Below are 18,494 nucleotides of genomic sequence, written 5' to 3' on the forward strand. Positions count from 1 at the left end.
GTAAACAATTATTGCTTCAAATTTTGTAGTCAGCTTTCTGAATTATCTCAGTTTGGAGAATCAGACTAGATCTGGGCCAGAGCCTGAAATACGATTTTCCCCATACATTTAGACAATACAAAGCAGAGCAAATAATCTGTACATATTAAAGGGAACATACTATGAATTTTTTATAGTTATAATAGTTCTATGATCAAAACAAAACATGTTTATGGAATTATTTGCACTAAATCCCTTTCATATAGGGCAATATCTGCAGCTTGACATTTTCAGTGCCTTCCAGAATGAGCCATTTCAGGAAAACAAGCTGGCTCTGGCGATGCCCACCTATCATCTGCTCAGGCTGCTATAAGCGAAGAAGCTCGGATTTCTGTGAGGGTCTTGGAGCAAATTTATGTGGGATCTTTATTCATGTTGATTAATTTTGAACACTACTTTAGTATACGGTACTCCCAGATTCCCTGTTCAGTTCATGAATTTGACACAGTGATGGACGGTAGGACCTCCTGTTTCTGTGTTTGTCTCTTTAGTACTTTAACAGCTTTCCACCTACTGCCCAGCTCAGAGTCTGATGTTGAACTCACTGAGTGGAAGGGAGGCGTCCAACATGGTGGCAATGTCCTCTGTGCTGCATTCCAGCCTCCACAAACACTGGTCACAGGTATGTGTGCACACACCGTCGACTAACACTTCTTTAATTAACAAAAAAAAAGAAGAAAAAAAGTTTTTCATCACCTGAATTATTAACTGTCTTCTCACTGGACCTGCACAGAGTTCCTTTGTCCTATCTGTGCACGCCTGCAGGGTAGCGGACTCTTGTCCTCACAGCTCAGAAAAAGAATGAGCAGAGCTCTAGTGAAGGAGGAGGTATAGTAAAACAGACGTAAACAAAGTCCAGAGAACAGGACAAGTTCACTAATGTGTGCACTTGTGATCCTTCACCTAAAGTAATGCTGGAACAATTATGTACAGTAAAAACATAAATACAGGGAAAAAAAGGTAGAAAATATTAGAAAATTCCAATCACAGGGATATCAATCAGGACTTGGATTCAATAACATTAAAAAGGAAAGATTTACATATTTTACAGCAAGAAGAGGCTTAAAACCACAGCAGCACTTATTAAAATATAGAAATGCCTCAAAATTATCTCTTCTCTTCAAATAACTCAATTTCTTCTACTTTTGTGAACTCTTGCAAACTTTTAGGCTTATTTCAATGTTTTTTTTTTTGCCTAATTCTGATGCTTTTTGTATAGGTTTATCAGCTCTCTGACACATTTGTTCCTTTTTCTATATAAGGACCGTCAGTCACCCATCACCGGAAAGCAAATGTTTAGCATATTTTTAAATGAAATCAGGTTCCTCAGTAAATAGGTCTAGAGTTGGCAGCCAAAATGCCCTGAAATGCCAACAAACCCCCTCAGCACTTATTGCTTATAGTGATGGAAATTACGGCTCTTTTTAGAGAGCCGGTTCTTTTGGCTCAGCTCACCAAAAAGAGCCGTCTCTTTCGGCTCCCAAGTGGCTCCTCAGATTTTCTGTTGCATAGAGTACAATTATAACCAAAATAATGCAAAACTATATGTAAAATGATTTACTAATGTAAAAAAATGCAAATATTTGTCATTTCTATGGATTTAATAACTGAACACTTTAAGAAATCTCCACTTTCTGACTGCTGGGGCTCATTTTCTCACCGTCGTCGTCGCACTCTCCTCTCTCTCGCCTTTTTCCTCCTCCTCATTTCCTCTCGTCTCCCTCCACCTGCATGTGCTCTGCTGTGTCTGAGTCTGATCCTCCCTCTTTCCCGCCCCTACTGCTCTGTGTGTGGACAGTCTGGACACGCAGTTACACATGTTGACCAATCGCCTGTAGCTTTCACCAAAGAAAGAGGGGAGGGGGGAGGGGAGGGGACGGCTCCCAATGACGAGCCGGCTCCCGTCGTTCACTTCAAAGAGCCGGCTCTTAGAGCCGGTTCGTTCGCGACCGACACATCACTAATTGCTTACTTAGGATTTTCTGCCTGGAGGATGCAACAGGCAACCCTCCGGTCTCTGGCCCACTGTCATCACCATCAAACTCTTCACAGCCTACACCAAATTTACCTCAGCATGCTCTTTGGTTTCTAAGGCTGTTTCTTTCTTCTTGGGCTCTCATTTTATTCTGTTTTATCACCTCCTCACTATTTTCTGTAACTTTTTGTCTTTTTTGCTTCTAAAACATTTTTAAAGGGAATGAAGTCTTAATTTTTGCTGTGCAATTTGTGTCCTCCAGTAAAGATGTATTCTGTGGTTTACAAAACAGACCAGTTTGTGCTGGTCGAAAGCTAAACTTTGATCAGCTACAGAGATAAGTGATGTGGGACGAAGGTGGAAAGCAGATGAGATGAGAGGTGATTTAGAAGAAAATGGACAACTGGAACATAGATGCAGTTCAAAACAGATTCAGAACTATATTATTTTCTGCTTGCTCAACTTCACGCTCTACTTTCTCCTGTTATTTTAGCCTTTGTCTTCCTAGTTCAGGCTGCTGAATTGATTTTCGTCGATGCACACATGCCCCCCTCACTACGCCCTCTAAGATGTTATTCAAGGGATGTCTATTAGCGCTGTTTTACTGGAAATGGATGAGAATATGTTCAGTTTGGATGCTGATTCTGTTTTATATCTGCTGTGGGGATTAACCATGACTATGACGCAGATGCAGATGATTCAACTTGCAAAAGTCTAATTGCCGCTTGTAAAAATGTGGCAGGATCAAAAACAAAATGAATAACAGAACACAGATGGCGGCCAGGAGCAAAAGTAGAAAAATATTTAAACATTTTCTTTTCTCCTGACTTCTCTATTTTACTACCAGCTGATGCAGGCAGACAGATTGCAGAGAGTGGCAAGAGTTTCTAGTGGGTATTAACAAATGATGAAAAAATCCAGCAAATGTTATAAAGAAGCAGATCTGCACACATCATGTACACAGATGCCCTGTGGATTGTTGCTGCCTACTGGAGCTGCCGTAATGGCCGGCCGCCATCTTTGATGGGTCTTTATTCACCCCTAATTTATTTATTTCTACTGAGGAAGGTGCTTATCCAACTAAAAAACACATTTTATCATGCTGTTTTGCAAAATCAGACTTATAGTATGGTATTAAAGTTAAAATAGAAATATAATTGCATAAAATAAACAAAAAAATAAAATTAAATGTAAAATCCAAACATGTAGGCTAGAAAATTCCAAGAAAAGTCCCAATTGATATGTTTTCAATAGTATGCCGGTTGTTGCAACTGCATGCTGTCGAAAATGGGCATCGTTGCTCACCCTGCATTGACTCCACTTGGGTTTGGAAATCGAGGAGACCCACCCAACATGGCGACAACGTAGTTGCACTTTCCAGCACCCAATGTGGCATCTACATATTCATGGATCTGCATCCCACATGCCGACCTTTTATCTGTTAGCTACGTACAAGCAAAACAAGATGCACTGAGGATCTCTGAAAATCACAGAAACACTTGGATTAGAAAAGCTCAACAGATCTACGTCACACTAAAAATTAGCATTCGGGAATTCACCCATCTTGGCTCTTGACCAGGGAAGGCTGTTGTTGATTTAGCGTCCAGCAGAGAGCAGAGCATGTCTTGGCTATTAGAAGCTAGCCGTTAGCATTAGCAACTCCACAACATGGCAGAACTCCTCCAGGCTTGAGTTTTTTGTGGAGGTAAAACATCAACATTGCCAGGCAAAAGGAGCCAGTGGTAGACGTGTGTTGCTTTTAACCAGTGATGGGAATAACAGCATTTAAGACAGCAAGGTTACTAAAGCTGTTACTGATAAGAAAGTGTGTGCCTTACAGTAATTTGGCAGCACGGTGTGTTGAAGCTGTCAGCTGATCAGGAGCTAAAGGAGCAGATTTTTACATCCAAGCACATCGCAGCCAGTGAGGAATGAGGAAGATGTGATCAAGCTGCAGACTCGAAGACCCACAGATTTGCTGCTGCAGGCGTGAATCTGCTCGGCGGTCTGTGGGTCTGCAGCTCTACCCTTCTTGGCGCGACCAGTGGCGGTTCTACATCGAATTACTCCCCGGGCGAGGCCCCCTTTGAGCGCCCCCCCCCCCCCCAACTGCCCCCCCCCCACCACCACCACCACACCACCCCACCTGCATGAACACACGCATGTTTTCTACAAACAGGCATGTTTTATTAGAACGACTATTGAACATTCATTTTTCTAAGTTGCACATATTTACATTAATTACTATGAAGTTGTCAGAATGTAAAGCACTATACATTATATACTGTATCAAAATATATAGAATCAATTATACAAAAACAAACAATAACTAAATATTAAGAATATATGAACATAATAGATAATAAATATTCTAAATAGCAAAAATATTTCACACATAACAAACTAAAGATAATCACTACAGCACTGCACTTAGAACAGAAAACACAAACTAAAATTAAAACCTAACCTTGATGCAAAGTCATCAATAATGTCATCATATGAAATCTGCTCCCCTACTGAGTGATTGGTACTAATCAGAGCCAGGTTAGTGAGCCGCCCCTGAAACATAGTTGACCTCAGGTATGACTTGATCAAGTTTTGAAAAGCTCCTCTCAGCTTGAGCCACAGTGACTGGCAGAGCAGTCCAAAAGTTGGGGTAGATCTCCAAAAGATCTCATGATCCATAATATTTTACAATTGCCTCTGAAATTGTAATTTAAACTGACATAAAAAACTGTAGACTACCAAAAATGCCAACTTTTACAGAGCAAATCATGTAAAAAATAATCAGTGCAGCCATCTGCAATAAATAAACAGGATAGTTAGTGGTGACTGGGGTGTTTTCTTCTGCTTGTAGAGTTGTTTTATTTATTATTATGTGAACATGATCAACATGTGTTTGTTGTTGTTCAGGCAGGCCACAGGCTGCAGCGAGCATTTAACAAATCCTAGTTTGAATCAGTAAAAAACGATTCAAGGACTTTTTTCAAACCATTTGAATATTCGTTTAAATATTTCAGCCCTATTAGCTCTGTTAGCAATTAGTTGACCGCATTTAACCGTTAAAATCCCAGTTAACTGGTTCAAAAAATTGAAAACATGCATCATGAGAGCTACATACCTTTATCTTTCTGCTCTTTTTTCTTTTTTTCCCCCTGAATCGGGCACCTGTTGGTTTTAGCTTTTTTATGTTCATCTCTTCTGTTTGGCTCTTAACTCAATAAGTTTCCTTTAGTCAGGACTAAACAATTTGACCTTGATAGGGGGGTGACCACAAAATCGTTTTGTTTTTCCTTTTTTTATTCGGCCATTTCACACAATTCAGAGAAACCTGAAAGAATGATAGGCCTGTGTTTATGATATTATGAATGAAATATGGAAGAACGTTAAGATGTGATTGACTTTAGCCATGTTAATACAGTTGATTCAGCCCCTGCACGCTCATTTCATTTGGGAAAGACGCAGAGGTGAATTCCCCCGCCGCACCCCTCCCCTTCCTGTTCTTCATATACACACGGTGCACGTGAACGTTCTCAGTCAGCAGGAGCGCCTGCAGCTGCAGGGGGCGCCAACTTGCTGTTTCCAATCCAGACACTGTCATATGACAGATAATAGAAAACCTCGGTGCGGCGCAGATTTCCTTTTTTTTTTTTACTCCGCGCTTGTGCGCCCCTTTTGTGTCATGAAAAAATGCCGCCCCGGGCAACTGCCCTGTCTGCCCGTGCCTAAAACCGCTACTGGGCGCGACTTTCAGCCGCCAGACGTCAGTTCATTAATTTCTCGTTACGATCTCCCTACTTCATCCAACTGGAACCTGTTCCTGACCGTGTCCTTAGTCCTGCTGTAACACTGACTGTAGGAGTTTTAAGAACTGTCTTTTCCACCCAGCGTCAGCACTTCTGTGTTCGTGTCAGACCCAAGTTAGTAAATTTATGTCCTCGATCAGATTTGTCTGTTATAGTGTCATTTATGAGTGTTTTTATTTATAGATAGGCTGTTATAGATTATGAGCAACAGAAATTCTAATTAAAACGCCCAATTGAGTGCAACTAGAACAATTAGAATACTGTGTAAATTTTTGCAATTATACATTTTAGTTGATTGAGGTCTTGTTACCTATCACACAGTGACATTTGAATTGTTTAGATTAGTGTTTCCTGTTTGTAGTTTTTCCTGTTAAATGCCCTTTTATTTCACATTTTCAATCTTATAATAAACTATTTGACGTACATTTTATTATGTTTAAGTGCATTTAGTCATTCATATTTTAGTATTGTAGCCATTTATAGTGAAATAAGTGAGTTCAATACAAAGAGGATTCCATTTTTCTTACATATTTTTATGAAAAAGTAATGAAATAGTTATTTTTCTTGGTAATTAGTTACTTTAATGATCTTATAACTCAGTAACTAGCTGAGTTACTTTTTGACAAAGTAATTAGTAACTATTTACTTTTTTAAAGTACTGTTCCCAACACTGTTATAAACTAATTTGCCTTGGTTTTCCTTTTATTTATTCATTTTTCTATGCTTCCAAACAGCAGATTAAACGGTATTTAAACATGGCACCATAATGTTCTGCATTTTTCACATCAAACCTAGTGTGGAACCAAGTCATACCGCCAACCAGGTGCATTGCAAGCTTTCAAAAGTGTGGGGCATGTTGTCTGAGCCTAAAATAATTTCATGTTATTCATCTTAGTTTAATTTCCATAATAGCTGAGCAGGTGCGGATTTTAGACGTGTCACGCATGTCTCCGTTTTAAACTGTTCAGAATACAAATCCAGGCTTTGCCTTGTTAGATTGGTGTAACTAAGTTTGTACTGAATGAAACTTTGCATTAAACCGTGGTGAAAAAGTAAGAAAAGGATCCGATTAAACCCCCCCCCCCCCCCCCCCCCTTTACAGTCAGTACAGCGCAGTGCGCATGGCTCTGGGGTTAATCAAATTTAGTTGTTTCTCTTTGCAACAATCTTCACAACAAGGCAAAACTGTCAAATGGCAGGTTACAGATATTTCCATTGGACTGTTTATTTTGACGAAGAAACTCAAGGATGTTGGTTGTTTTGAAACAGTGGCGTGTCCAGGTCTTTTAAAATGGGGTGGCCCAGGTGAGGCACAACTTTGTGCATGGGTGGCACCAATGGTTATGCTATTTTTTGTTTTACCCCCAAGCCTTTTGTGGACAATGAAAAGCCTATTTAAAGGTAAATTAATGTGGTGGCACCTGGGGTGGCCAATCAGATTCCAAGGGTGGCATGTGCTACCCCAGGCCACTCCCTGGACACGCCCCTGTTTTGAAAGAATTACCCCGACGCACACGATGCGCACACAGATGAGCTGACATTTTAATCGTTACGCACATTGCAGAGGGAACTAAATCAACCCAGAAAAGATCCCCATCAGAACATCAGAGCATACTGGACACTGTGCTCAGCACAGCTCACAGCGCACACGGTGGACAGTGAGCTGAAGATCTCGAGGGGTTCGTAACGCAGAGCAGAACCACAGTGATGCGGTAAGATTTCCTCCCACTGAAACGGTCTGGAAACCCTGTCTCTCTGAGGGATGTGCTGCCTGGAAAAATTTTCTCCGATTATGAAACGCATCCAGTCTGAGGCAGAATAGCCTTTTCAGCCCAGAAAGCACCTGTAGAGACATTTGATCACACACAAAGTTTATGTGGAGCAGAAGCGGTCGGGCCACGGCAGGTGAAATGTTCCTAACCTACATGAAGTGAAATTGTTTAATTGTAGCATTAATATGTTACTGGACACGCTGGTAGGCTGCACAGTGGTTAGAGCTGTTGCCTTGCAGCGAGAAGGTCCTGGGTTTGCTTCTCGGCCTGGGATCTTTCTGCATGCAGTTTGCGTGTTCTCCCTGTGCATGCGTGGGTTCTCTCCGGGTACTCCGGCTTCCTCCCACAGTCCAAAAACATGACTGTTAGGTTAATTGGTCTGTCTAAATTGTCCTTAGGTGTGTGTGTGTGTGTGTGTGTGTGTGTGTGTGTGTGTGTGTTTGTTTGTCCTGTGTGTCTCTGTGTTGCCCTGCGATGGACTGGCTCTCTGTCCAGGGTGTACCCCGCCTGAGTGCTCATTGACTGCTGGAGATGGGCACCAATTAAAATAATGCTGATAGCGTGGACTAGAAGACAGGTGATGGTTTACGTATTTAAATGATGATCAGGCTGCTGTAAAATGTAATCTCCATCCACATCCAGACAGAATTATCCTCTATTCTTTCTCTATTTGCTCTGCTCTTGTCTGGGCTGACGTAGCTGACAGTGTGCGCGGCGCGCCTAGCCGCTGTGACGCACATTTCACGCATTTGGAGAGGTAGGCTGGATGCTTTGCTTTTTACTAAGATGGATTTTTTACTTATTTTTTTAAATGACGGAGATTTTGCCCCATGAATAACCGTGAAAAATACCGGCGTGCATGTACCCTTATGAATGAGTCCTACGTGGAGAGGTTCATATTAGAAGTGCAGGTAATGCATGGTGACGGTCCATTTAACGCACGGGTGTAGACTAAATATTAATGAAAAATGAATGAAAATTAAATTGTGAGTTTTTACTTTACATTTTAGAAATAAAAATGACGGGGAAAACATTTATGACATCTTTTTAAACTAATTTGTCTAGCACAACCTGCCTGCTTCACTTAAGTCACTGCTTATCAAGGCCCGTCCAAAATTACCGTGGCCCACCCAAAAATGAAAACCTGGCGCCGCGCCTGTTATAAACCTCTGAAAATTGTTGTTCTTCACTTTATCAAACTCAGCCTTTGTACAGCTAATGTCAAGATGTAAAATTATGAATTCAGTCGAGCTCTTCCCTCCCTCCCTCCCTCCCTCCCTTTCCTGTTCCTCCTTGAAACCCGACAGCCGATGTCGGGTTTAAAGGCCATCTTTCATTTTAAACACATGTTGAAGTGCTTGTATAGTAATATGCCTAAACTTTATATTTTCATTGAATAAAAGGAAGATATTTGAAAATAAAACGAGTTATTAGTGATCCAACTCTGCTTACCTAGATAATCCGGTTTAAAATGGCGCCTCTAGCGGGAAACCGGAAGTGATGCACACGGAAGAAAACATTTCCGATCTACTAAGCAATGGATTCACAGCAGCAGGACGAGGCATCAGAATTTGAACACGAATTTACAGTTATTTATAATACTGAAAGTGCACAGCCTTATGGTTTTGAGCCAGCAGCATGAGGGAATGAGGTAATTTAAATGGCGAAAGAAGAGCTATAGAAACGTGGGAACTTCAAAATGCACACAGACTTGGAAATGCTAACTGGTAAGAGCATGTTTTATTTTTAAAGACATTTCGACAGAAAATGTCCTCTGACAGATTACATCAAATACCTAGCCACATAGCTTCAAAAAATACTAAACTCAAATTAAAAATGGTTAATTTATACAAAGTTTGGGTCCAAGTTCTTCATAGCCCTAGCACCCCTTTGTTAAATTAGCGTTGTTTCATTAGCTGTTATTACATTAGCCTAGCCTGGTAAACCATCCATGTGAAAATATCCTTGATTCAGCAAAAAAGATCTAGGCTGATGACATAATTCATAATTACTCCACAAACCTTTTCATATTGTTTGGGATTCTGGTTGTACAAATGAAACGTTGCAGATCTAATGTCCCAAAAAGTCTCCACCAACTGTGACCTATTGTAGCTTTACTTAATTTAACATTTTAACAATAAGTAACTTATTGTGCTGCATGAATGACAGTAATTGGCCATAATGTAATGTTCTGTGGGATAAAGTTTTCTGTCAAGATTCAGTCATGATCATTCTTATTTCATTTGCTTATGTTTTTTTTTTTTTTTTTTTACTGCATACTAGGTGTCTGTGTGGGCAGTGTGGGCCAATGGACAGCATTATTCACAACTTGTGTTGTCAGGAACTGGAACCATTCAGGGAGCTCTTGTTGATTCTGGACCCACCAGTACCACATCTCCTCTGTGTAACCGGCCATCCTGGATTTGAGGGCGGCTGCTTGAATCCTTTTGTATTGATGCTAGCTTATCAAACATTTAAGGAGCAACATGGACCCCTACATCTGCAGTTCAATGAGTAAGAATATATTGATCCACTAATGTCATAAGTATTAAGTTTAGCAACGGTGCATCACTGTCATCATCCATATTTGACAAAATGCTACTGAAAATAGTCATTAAAAATTTCCTGCTAAAAACAAAAGACAAATCTGTAACATTGCTGACAATTCCACTTCTTCATTTTGCAGACAGTATCATTAAGTTGCTTATAGACGGATGATCCGATGGACACATGGCATCATTGGGCGACACATCCGCAAACCTCTGCCATCTTGTGTGGTGAACGCCATCAGAGCAGCCTTCCCAGATTAAGCTGGACACTACAAAGGCTTCCAGTGGCCTAGTCTGGACTAGTATGGCTCAGAAACGATTACTTTGTACATAATCCAACAGGAACATGTTAGTATTTGCTGCTTGTAATCCACTGACTTGAAACAAACATTAAATGATGTCATTCCTGATCTTGGTCATTGCAAAACATCTTCTGACTGACAAAGTTTTACAAATTGTAAAGTTTTTTTACAACCCCACTCACAGTCTAGCTGTTTGTGTGTAAGTACAACAAAGTGAAATGAGAAAAAAGGTAGGTTAATATATAGTGAAAAAAAACAGTGTGAGTAAAATAATGAGGTCTTTAGTGATGGTATGAATGTTTTATTTTACAAAAGGTTTACATATACAAGTTTATACAAAATGTTAAAACAACTCCTTGTTAAATGAGGGAGTGTAAACACACTAACCTAAATTTAAATATGAAAACTTAAAGCAAAAAAAAAAAAAAAATATTGGCCAACAGCTCAATAAATATAAACAAACTAAACTACAAATGACAAAGATCTACAATCTAGATCAATTACTAAATTTAAAACAGTCACAGCTAAGGAGATCACCAGATTCGGTCTGTGTCTCCCTGAATTGTTCTGCTTAATTACGCCTGAGGTGAAGGCTGATTGCTGATCGTAGCACTGCTGCTGCTAGGTGTGGCTCTTATGGCAAGCAAAATGAGCATTTATTCTGATATCAGGATATCAGCCAGAATTGTCATGAACATGTAAGCCATTTCTGTCCACTAGTTAACTAGTTAGACATGTTTGTGTCAACTAGTTAAATATCGAGGGTGAAAATGTGCCCACTAGTTAACTAGTGACAGCAGAAATGCGCACTAGTTAACTAGTGAACACATTTAGGCTTCAGTAGTTAACTAGTTGACACAAAAACTGCTCACTAGTTAACTAGTAAAAGCAGAAATGCATACCAGTCAGCTACTTGAAGGTATTTGTCTCACTAGTTAACTAGTGACGGTCAAAATGTGCACACTAGTTAACTTGTGGTAGACATAAATGCGCACTAGTTAACTAGTGAACATATTTTGGCTTCACTAGTTAACTAGTTGACACATAAATGGCTCACTAGTTAACTAGTAAAGACCAAAATGCATACCAGTCAGCTAGTTGAAGGTTTTTGTGTCTCACTAGTTAACTAGTGATGGCCAAAATGTGCACACTAGTTAACTTGTGGTAGACATAAATGTGCACTAGTTAACTAGTGAACACATTTTGGCTTCACTAGTTAACTAGTTGTCACATAAATGGCTCACTAGTTAACTAGTAAAGGCCAAAGTGCATACCAGTCAGCTAGTTGAAGGTTTTTTGTGTCTCACTAGTTAACTATTGATGGCCAAAATGTGCACACTAGTTAACTAGTGAAGGCTTAACTCCTAACTAGTTAACTAGTTGGAGTAGGTCAGTGCCACTAGTTAACTAGTGAACCATTAATGGCTCACTAGCTAGCTAGTTGATGGCAGCAGGCTCACTAGTTACCTAGTTGATGCATCCATTGTCCAAACTAGTTAACTAGTGAGGACATAAATGTATACTAGTAAACTAGTTCAAGTCTACATTCACACTAGCTAGCTAGTTGCGCAGAATTCTAATTAGGAGGCGGAGAATTTCTCAAATTAAGACTCTCTATTGGCTCCCTGTGTCAAAATAAAATATGACAACCAATCACAGTGCGGAATTTCGTAAAATCCCACCCCAAACATTTGCATGCGGCACACAAGTTAACATGCTTGCCAGAGGAACCTCAGCTAGTGAACTAGTAGTGGCTTCAGTGTGACACTTACATGTAAACTTGTGAAGGCAGAACTGCTCACTAGTTAACTAGAGAGGGTACAAATGTCCACTAGTTAACTAGTGAGGTGCAAAATAAGTGTCACTAGTTCACTAGTGGGCCCCAAATCGCCCACAAGTTAACTAGTAAGGTGCGGATATGCTCACTAGTTAACTAGTGAGGTGCAGATTTGCTCACTAGTTAACTAGTGCGCCCTAAAGCGCCCACTAGTTAACTAGTAAGGTGCAAAAAAGCATCACTAGTTAACTAGTAAGGTGCAGATATGCTCACTAGTTAACTAGTGGGCCCCAAAATGTCAACAAGTTAACTAGTAGGGTGCGGATTTGCTCACTAGTTAACTAGTGAGACACAGATATGCTCACTAGTTAACTAGTGATGTGCGGATTTGCTCAATAGTTAACTAGTGAGGTGCAGATTTGCTCACTAGTTAACTAGTGTGCCCTAAAGCACCCACTAGTTAACTAGTAAGGTGCAAAAAAGCATCACTAGTTAACTTGTAAAGTGCAGATATGCTCACTAGTTAACTAGTGGGCCCCAAAACGCCAACTAGTTAACTAGTAGGGTGCGGATTTGCTCACTAGTTAACTAGTGAGGCACAGATATGCTCACTAGTTAACTAGTGAAGTGCGGATTTGCTTACTAGCTAACTAGTGATGCGCGGATTTGCTCACTAGTTAACTAGTGAAGTGCGGATTTGCTCACTAGTTAACTAGTGAGGTGCGGATTTGCTCACTAGTTAACTAGTGAGGTGCGGATTTGCTCACTAGTTAACTAGTGAGGTGCGGATTTGCTCACTAGTTAACTAGTGAGGTGCAGATATGCTCACTAGTTAACTAGTGAGGTGCAGATATGCTCACTAGTTAACTAGTGCGCACAAGACGCACACTAGTTGCTGTTTTTTGAGCAATCTAGTTTACTTGTTATGTAAAAATGTGTTCTTACTAGTTAACTAGTGACAAATTTACCTTCACTAGTTAACTAGTTGACATATTTGGCCTTTCTAGTTCACTTGTAATGGGACAGGAAGCACTCACTAGTTAACTAGTGAGCATATCTGCATTATAATTTTTTCTCACTAGCTTATAGAGGGCAAACTGAGCCTTACATGTTAAGTAGTGAACACAAAACACTGTCACTAGTTAACTAGCTGCAGAAAAATGCCCCTAAAACTAGTAAATTTGTGGAATTTGAATAAATACACACTTGGCTGGCATTCTGTGTAACATGTTAACTAGTTCGACCGCTGTACAGCTCACTAGTTAGCTAGTGAGCAAATCCGGCCTTTACATGCAAATGAAGAAATGCAGAACAGCAATGTGATTGGTCCATTTAGGACTGAGAAACAGAGAAAGTATGGCGGACTCTGTTCAGGCTGTTCTAAGAGAAAATTTGATAAACTAAGATCGTTTGAGCACATAAATATGTTTTGACGATATTTGTAGCGAGAAAGTTGTGGTGTATTGCTGTAATCTTTGTTCAGTTAACGTGTGCAGTCTTTAGTTTTCAGTTATTAGTCTGAAAAAGCCTGGAGGCGGAAGGCAGCGGCAGACAGCATGTCTGTTTCTGTTGACAGGAAAGTGCAGAAACTCCGCAGAAATCTCCGTCAGATATATTGTTTCACATTTGTACGGAAGCGACAAGTTTATAATAATAAAAAAGGCTCGATTTTACATACGTTGCTGTAAAGCCTGCCAGCACTCATATATTTTCATAGTGTTTTAAAGTTATAAATTTGCGAACAGATTTAGAACCTGGTGCTGGTGGTCTAGTGACTAACGCGTTTGCCTTCAATGGTGAAGGTCGCGGGTTCGATCCTGGTTCATACACTTTAGTTTTGTACATTATTTCACTTCTTTTCTTTTGCATAATTTTTGTATTTATGTCAACAAGAAACAAAATACGTAACGGATTAGTGGGCAGAGTTACACACACACACACACACACACACACACACACACAAAACATGTAAACAAGTATTTTATGAGTATGAATCTGATTATTGCCGACAGTCGATATTTAAGCATGTGTGTCCCCCTTCCTCAATCCATCCTCGCAAAATAAAATCATCGGCACAGCACAGCAGGCTTTCTCTTGATCCAGAACTAGCACTTCGAAATTGATCATGTCCGCGGCCATCTGCTGCACAATCAGCTGCTCGCATCGCGGGAAACATTGAAAACAGCTTCATGAACTGAGACACAACAGGGTTAACATCGACAAAAAAAAAAATCCACAAATAAATCTAAATAATTAATGCCATTTCCGTCTTTTTCGTTGAAATATACAAATAGCAGATCATAAATCTAGAGCAGAAAAAGCTGCTGCAGGAAGCAGGGTCTGTAGTTATTCATGCACCAATTCATCAATGCGATTATTGATCAAGATCAGGTAAACTGATATTAATGTTGCAACATTTCATTTGATCATCTGAATGATACCATACAACTGAATGACCTGTTGAGTCTCTGCATATTCAGGTATTTACTACGGAAAACAAACAACAGCAGGCAGCAGCAGGACTCCCCATGTTATTTCTCGGGTCGCTGGCCCGCGGTCGTCGGGGCCGCTGCGGTCAGCTCTTAGCCGGGAAGCCCTCGTTCGGCTGCGTGGGCTGCTTCACCGTGGACCAGCTCCCAGCAGCCGCTGGTTGGGAGAAACGCTCTGGCTGCAGCTCCGATCAGACCCTACCAACACCTCGCCACAGACAGCACCGCATTAAAAGCCCACAATTACGACCCGCTCCCCAAAGTTACAGTTCTCAAGCACTGATGAACACATACATAACCCACAACAGCTATGAAATGTGTGTTATTTACGGCAAAAAGGAGATATTTTTCAAGCCGACGTGCCAATGTTAACCGCAGTTGGCTTGGAAATGTGCTGATTTTATTATTTTTGTCAATTAAAATCCCCCTTGTTTGCTCTTACATTTTACGAAAACGCAATATTAATTAAAGCACGCTTTAGTGATCAGCATGTAAAGCAAAGAAGAAATGTGAACATTTCAACCCATTTCGAACTAACCAGTAATATGATTTCTTAACACGGTGCAGCGGCAGCATTTAAAAACCAAAATATAGTTTTTACTCTCCAAAAAAAGGAGAAGACAGTCACGGTGCAGCAACCCATTTTAGTCCATTAATCTCCACAATAAATATCCAGACAGATAATTTCTAAGGCCTCGCTGTAAACTCCAATGTCACCCAGGACCAGTCTTAAAGAGACAACGCGCTTAAAGGGAAAGTGTGTAGATTTCTGGCAATAGGGGGTAGTAAATACCAAAGTCACTGCAAACAAGCTGTATTTTTTGTTCAAGTGAGGACCTTACTAACTAATGCTCATAAAGCCAACAAAACTCTCTGGACTCTAGCTGTAACTCTCAAATTAGGATATGAGATTAATGACTCAGGTTCACGCTCCAATACATTAATTGTTTGAGAAATGCATCTTTTTATGTTGAGTGCCATCCGCCAAATAACACACAAGAAAAGGAAGAAGAAGAGTGTTGTTGCACAGTTTTCAAAGGAGTCAAAAACCACCAGCAAAACCATAAATACAGCTAAATAAACATAGAATCCAACATGGCGTCCTCCAGAGAGTCGGACCCTCGCCTGTGTATTTTATTACTATGAAGGGTACATGAACTGATTAGGAACACAATGTCATAGGGTCAAAGGTCAAGGTTGTGTGAGGTCATATATATATCAAAAATTGCCTGAACGGGTTGAATGATTTTGACCAAATCAGAGGTGATAGCTCCCTATCAAAGGTAGATAAACTGATCAGGTCACAACCTAATAGGGTCAAAGGTAAAGGTCGTGTGAGGCCGTATATATGAAAAATTGGTTTTTGTGTGCAATATCTTCTGAACAGGTTGAAATACTTTGACCAAATCGCAGGTGAGAACTCCCTATCTAAGGTAAATAAACTCATGAGGTACAAAACCTCATAGGGTCAAAGGTCAAGGTTGTGTGAGGCCGTATATATGAAAATTTGGCTTTTGTGTGCAATATCTCCTGAACGGGTTGAAGGATTTTGACAAAATCAGAGGTCATAACTCCCTATCAAAGGTAAATAAACTCATCACATACACAAGTTCATAGGGTCAGAGGTCAGTGTCATGAGAGGTAATATATATGACCAGTCAGGCATATCCCGCGACGCTCTGCATCGATTTGCAGGGCTTTCTTGTTTCTACAGAGTTTATGTAGGGTGCTGCTGGTTTGGGGTGTTATGTCAGCAGGCAGAGTTTAGGAGTCTGACAGCTGTGGGGAAGAAACTGTTTCGGGACCTGGTAGTCTTAGTCCATAGGCTCCTGTAGCGCTTCCCAGAGGGCAGGAGGGTGAAGAGTCCATTCAATGGGTGACTGGAGTCTGATGGTTTTCCCTGCCCTTTTCAGACACCAAGAGAAAAGGAGAGTAACTTTATTTTGTTTGTGTGATTTTATTTTGTTGTGTGACTACTGGTTAAAGTTCCCTGTTCAATTCATTGCTGTTCCCTGTTAAATTTAAAAAAGAAAAAAGTCTAAAGTTTTGTTTTGACTGGAGAGAACTAAAAAAGGTTACACTGTCTTCTGGTACTAGCTCAAAATAACAAGTGGTGATCGCTGCAGAACCACAAAGGCGGAGCTGCACCAGAAGGTGGAGCTGCACCAGAGTCAGCCCCACCCATTCCAGAATCAGCCCCGCCCATTCCATTAGAGTCAGTCTAATTCCTTCCAGTTGTCAGACTTGATAGCATTCTGGAACCAAAGAGGGTGTTGTAGCTAAAAAATGCGAGATTGAGGACGGAGTTGAGAAGTTAATTGAACAGTTTTTGTAAAGGTTCCATATAATTAAAAATCTAACTTTTGGAACTTTTAATCATGTTATATTGTCATTTCCTCATAAGAAACACGCCAAAGCCATTTTTAGCCTCATTCATGCATTTTCCTCCCATCTCAGCTTCAATTTGGTCTCCTCCCCCGAAGCGGGTCTGGTCTTGGTTCTCAAATCTGGATATTCTGTGAATTTTCTGACAAATTATTTCTGAAATGACTTCTACTGAGACACCGCCAATAAACCATACATCCCATCTCAGAGACACACTGGGCAGCACAATTACATGTAACGCCACTTGATTTATAACAGATGTGGTGGTGTAGTGGTTATGGAGTCAGGTTGACATGCTGTTTCGCCTCCCAGTAGTGTAAGTTTTAGGTAGTTTACAACCTCTTTTCTTCATTTCTAGCTACACTTGCCAGTACTATGTTTACAACAATTTACTGGTATACCGTTTAACATATAATGTGTTTATTTATTTATTTATTCGTTTATTTAGCCAGTGTGAGTCCATTTGTGAGCAGAGTTTCAACTAAAATGCTGTTTAGGAACGACCAAATTCAAAGAACTTTTAGCGACATAAATATTTTGCTGAAAATAAACATTACAACTAAAATATGAACAAATTGAATGTGGCTAAATAGACTGTTGATGACCCCACCGAGAATCGAACCAGCATCAGCTGAGGGGAAAGCAAAAACCAACTCAGACGATTTTACCACTAGACTACCAGAGGCCATTCAATAAACTGAAGTGCTGTTAGACACCAGTTTTATTAGACCAGCTGTAGGCAGATATTCGCTAAAAGAAACCTTTTCATTTCGAGATATATTCAGTCTTTGTCATGTAGCAAGTTATATTTATCTTGTTTAATTGGAGCATAGAACATAGCATTAACGACTGTAAACTAGTAACAGCCGTAATTCATGTGGGTCAGGTCAATTTGCGATAAAGTTGAAAACAAAAACGGAAGTCAGTGGGCTAGGCTGAGTTTGCGTGAATGGGCGGGTTGCAGCTCCGCCTTTGTGGTTTTGCAGCAAGCACCCTCTCCAAAATAACCACAGTTTTTTCCCTCAGTGTCATTTGATCTATTTCTTGGGAAGATGGATGGATGGATGGAGATAGCCTTTTTCAATACCAAACTTTCATTACCAAACAAAAATGAACTACAATAAAATTACTGGCACACTAAATTCCAATGGGACTTGAACTCGCCAACTGATCTCCCTTACACGACACCAAACGAGGTGCTTTACTTGATTTGGGAGGGGGGAATAAAAGCAGTAAAACAATAAAACTTTGAACATTACAACACAAAGAGAAAATAAATAATGTTACAGCAATTGCGGAATGCCATCTGCGGGATTCGAACCCGCCGCAACGACCAACCAGTAGGTGTCAAACCATGACTAATGAGTGCAAGCCTTGGCGCTCAGGGACACCCATCAGTA

General features: G+C 40.4%; 1 protein-coding gene across 1 annotated transcript in view; it reads left to right on the top strand.

Annotated features, from left to right (window-relative positions):
• Window positions 1–18,494, top strand: part of LOC107380634 (cilia- and flagella-associated protein 337) — a 97,864-nt gene that overhangs the window by 34,196 nt on the left and 45,174 nt on the right. Inside the window, exon 14 of the mRNA XM_054743309.2 lies at window positions 531–661. Coding sequence (XP_054599284.1) covers window positions 531–661 — 131 coding nt within the window. The remainder of the gene's footprint in view (window positions 1–530; window positions 662–18,494) is intronic.

This window comes from Nothobranchius furzeri, chromosome 13 (assembly GCF_043380555.1).
Source record: "Nothobranchius furzeri strain GRZ-AD chromosome 13, NfurGRZ-RIMD1, whole genome shotgun sequence".
NCBI lineage: Eukaryota > Metazoa > Chordata > Actinopteri > Cyprinodontiformes > Nothobranchiidae > Nothobranchius > Nothobranchius furzeri.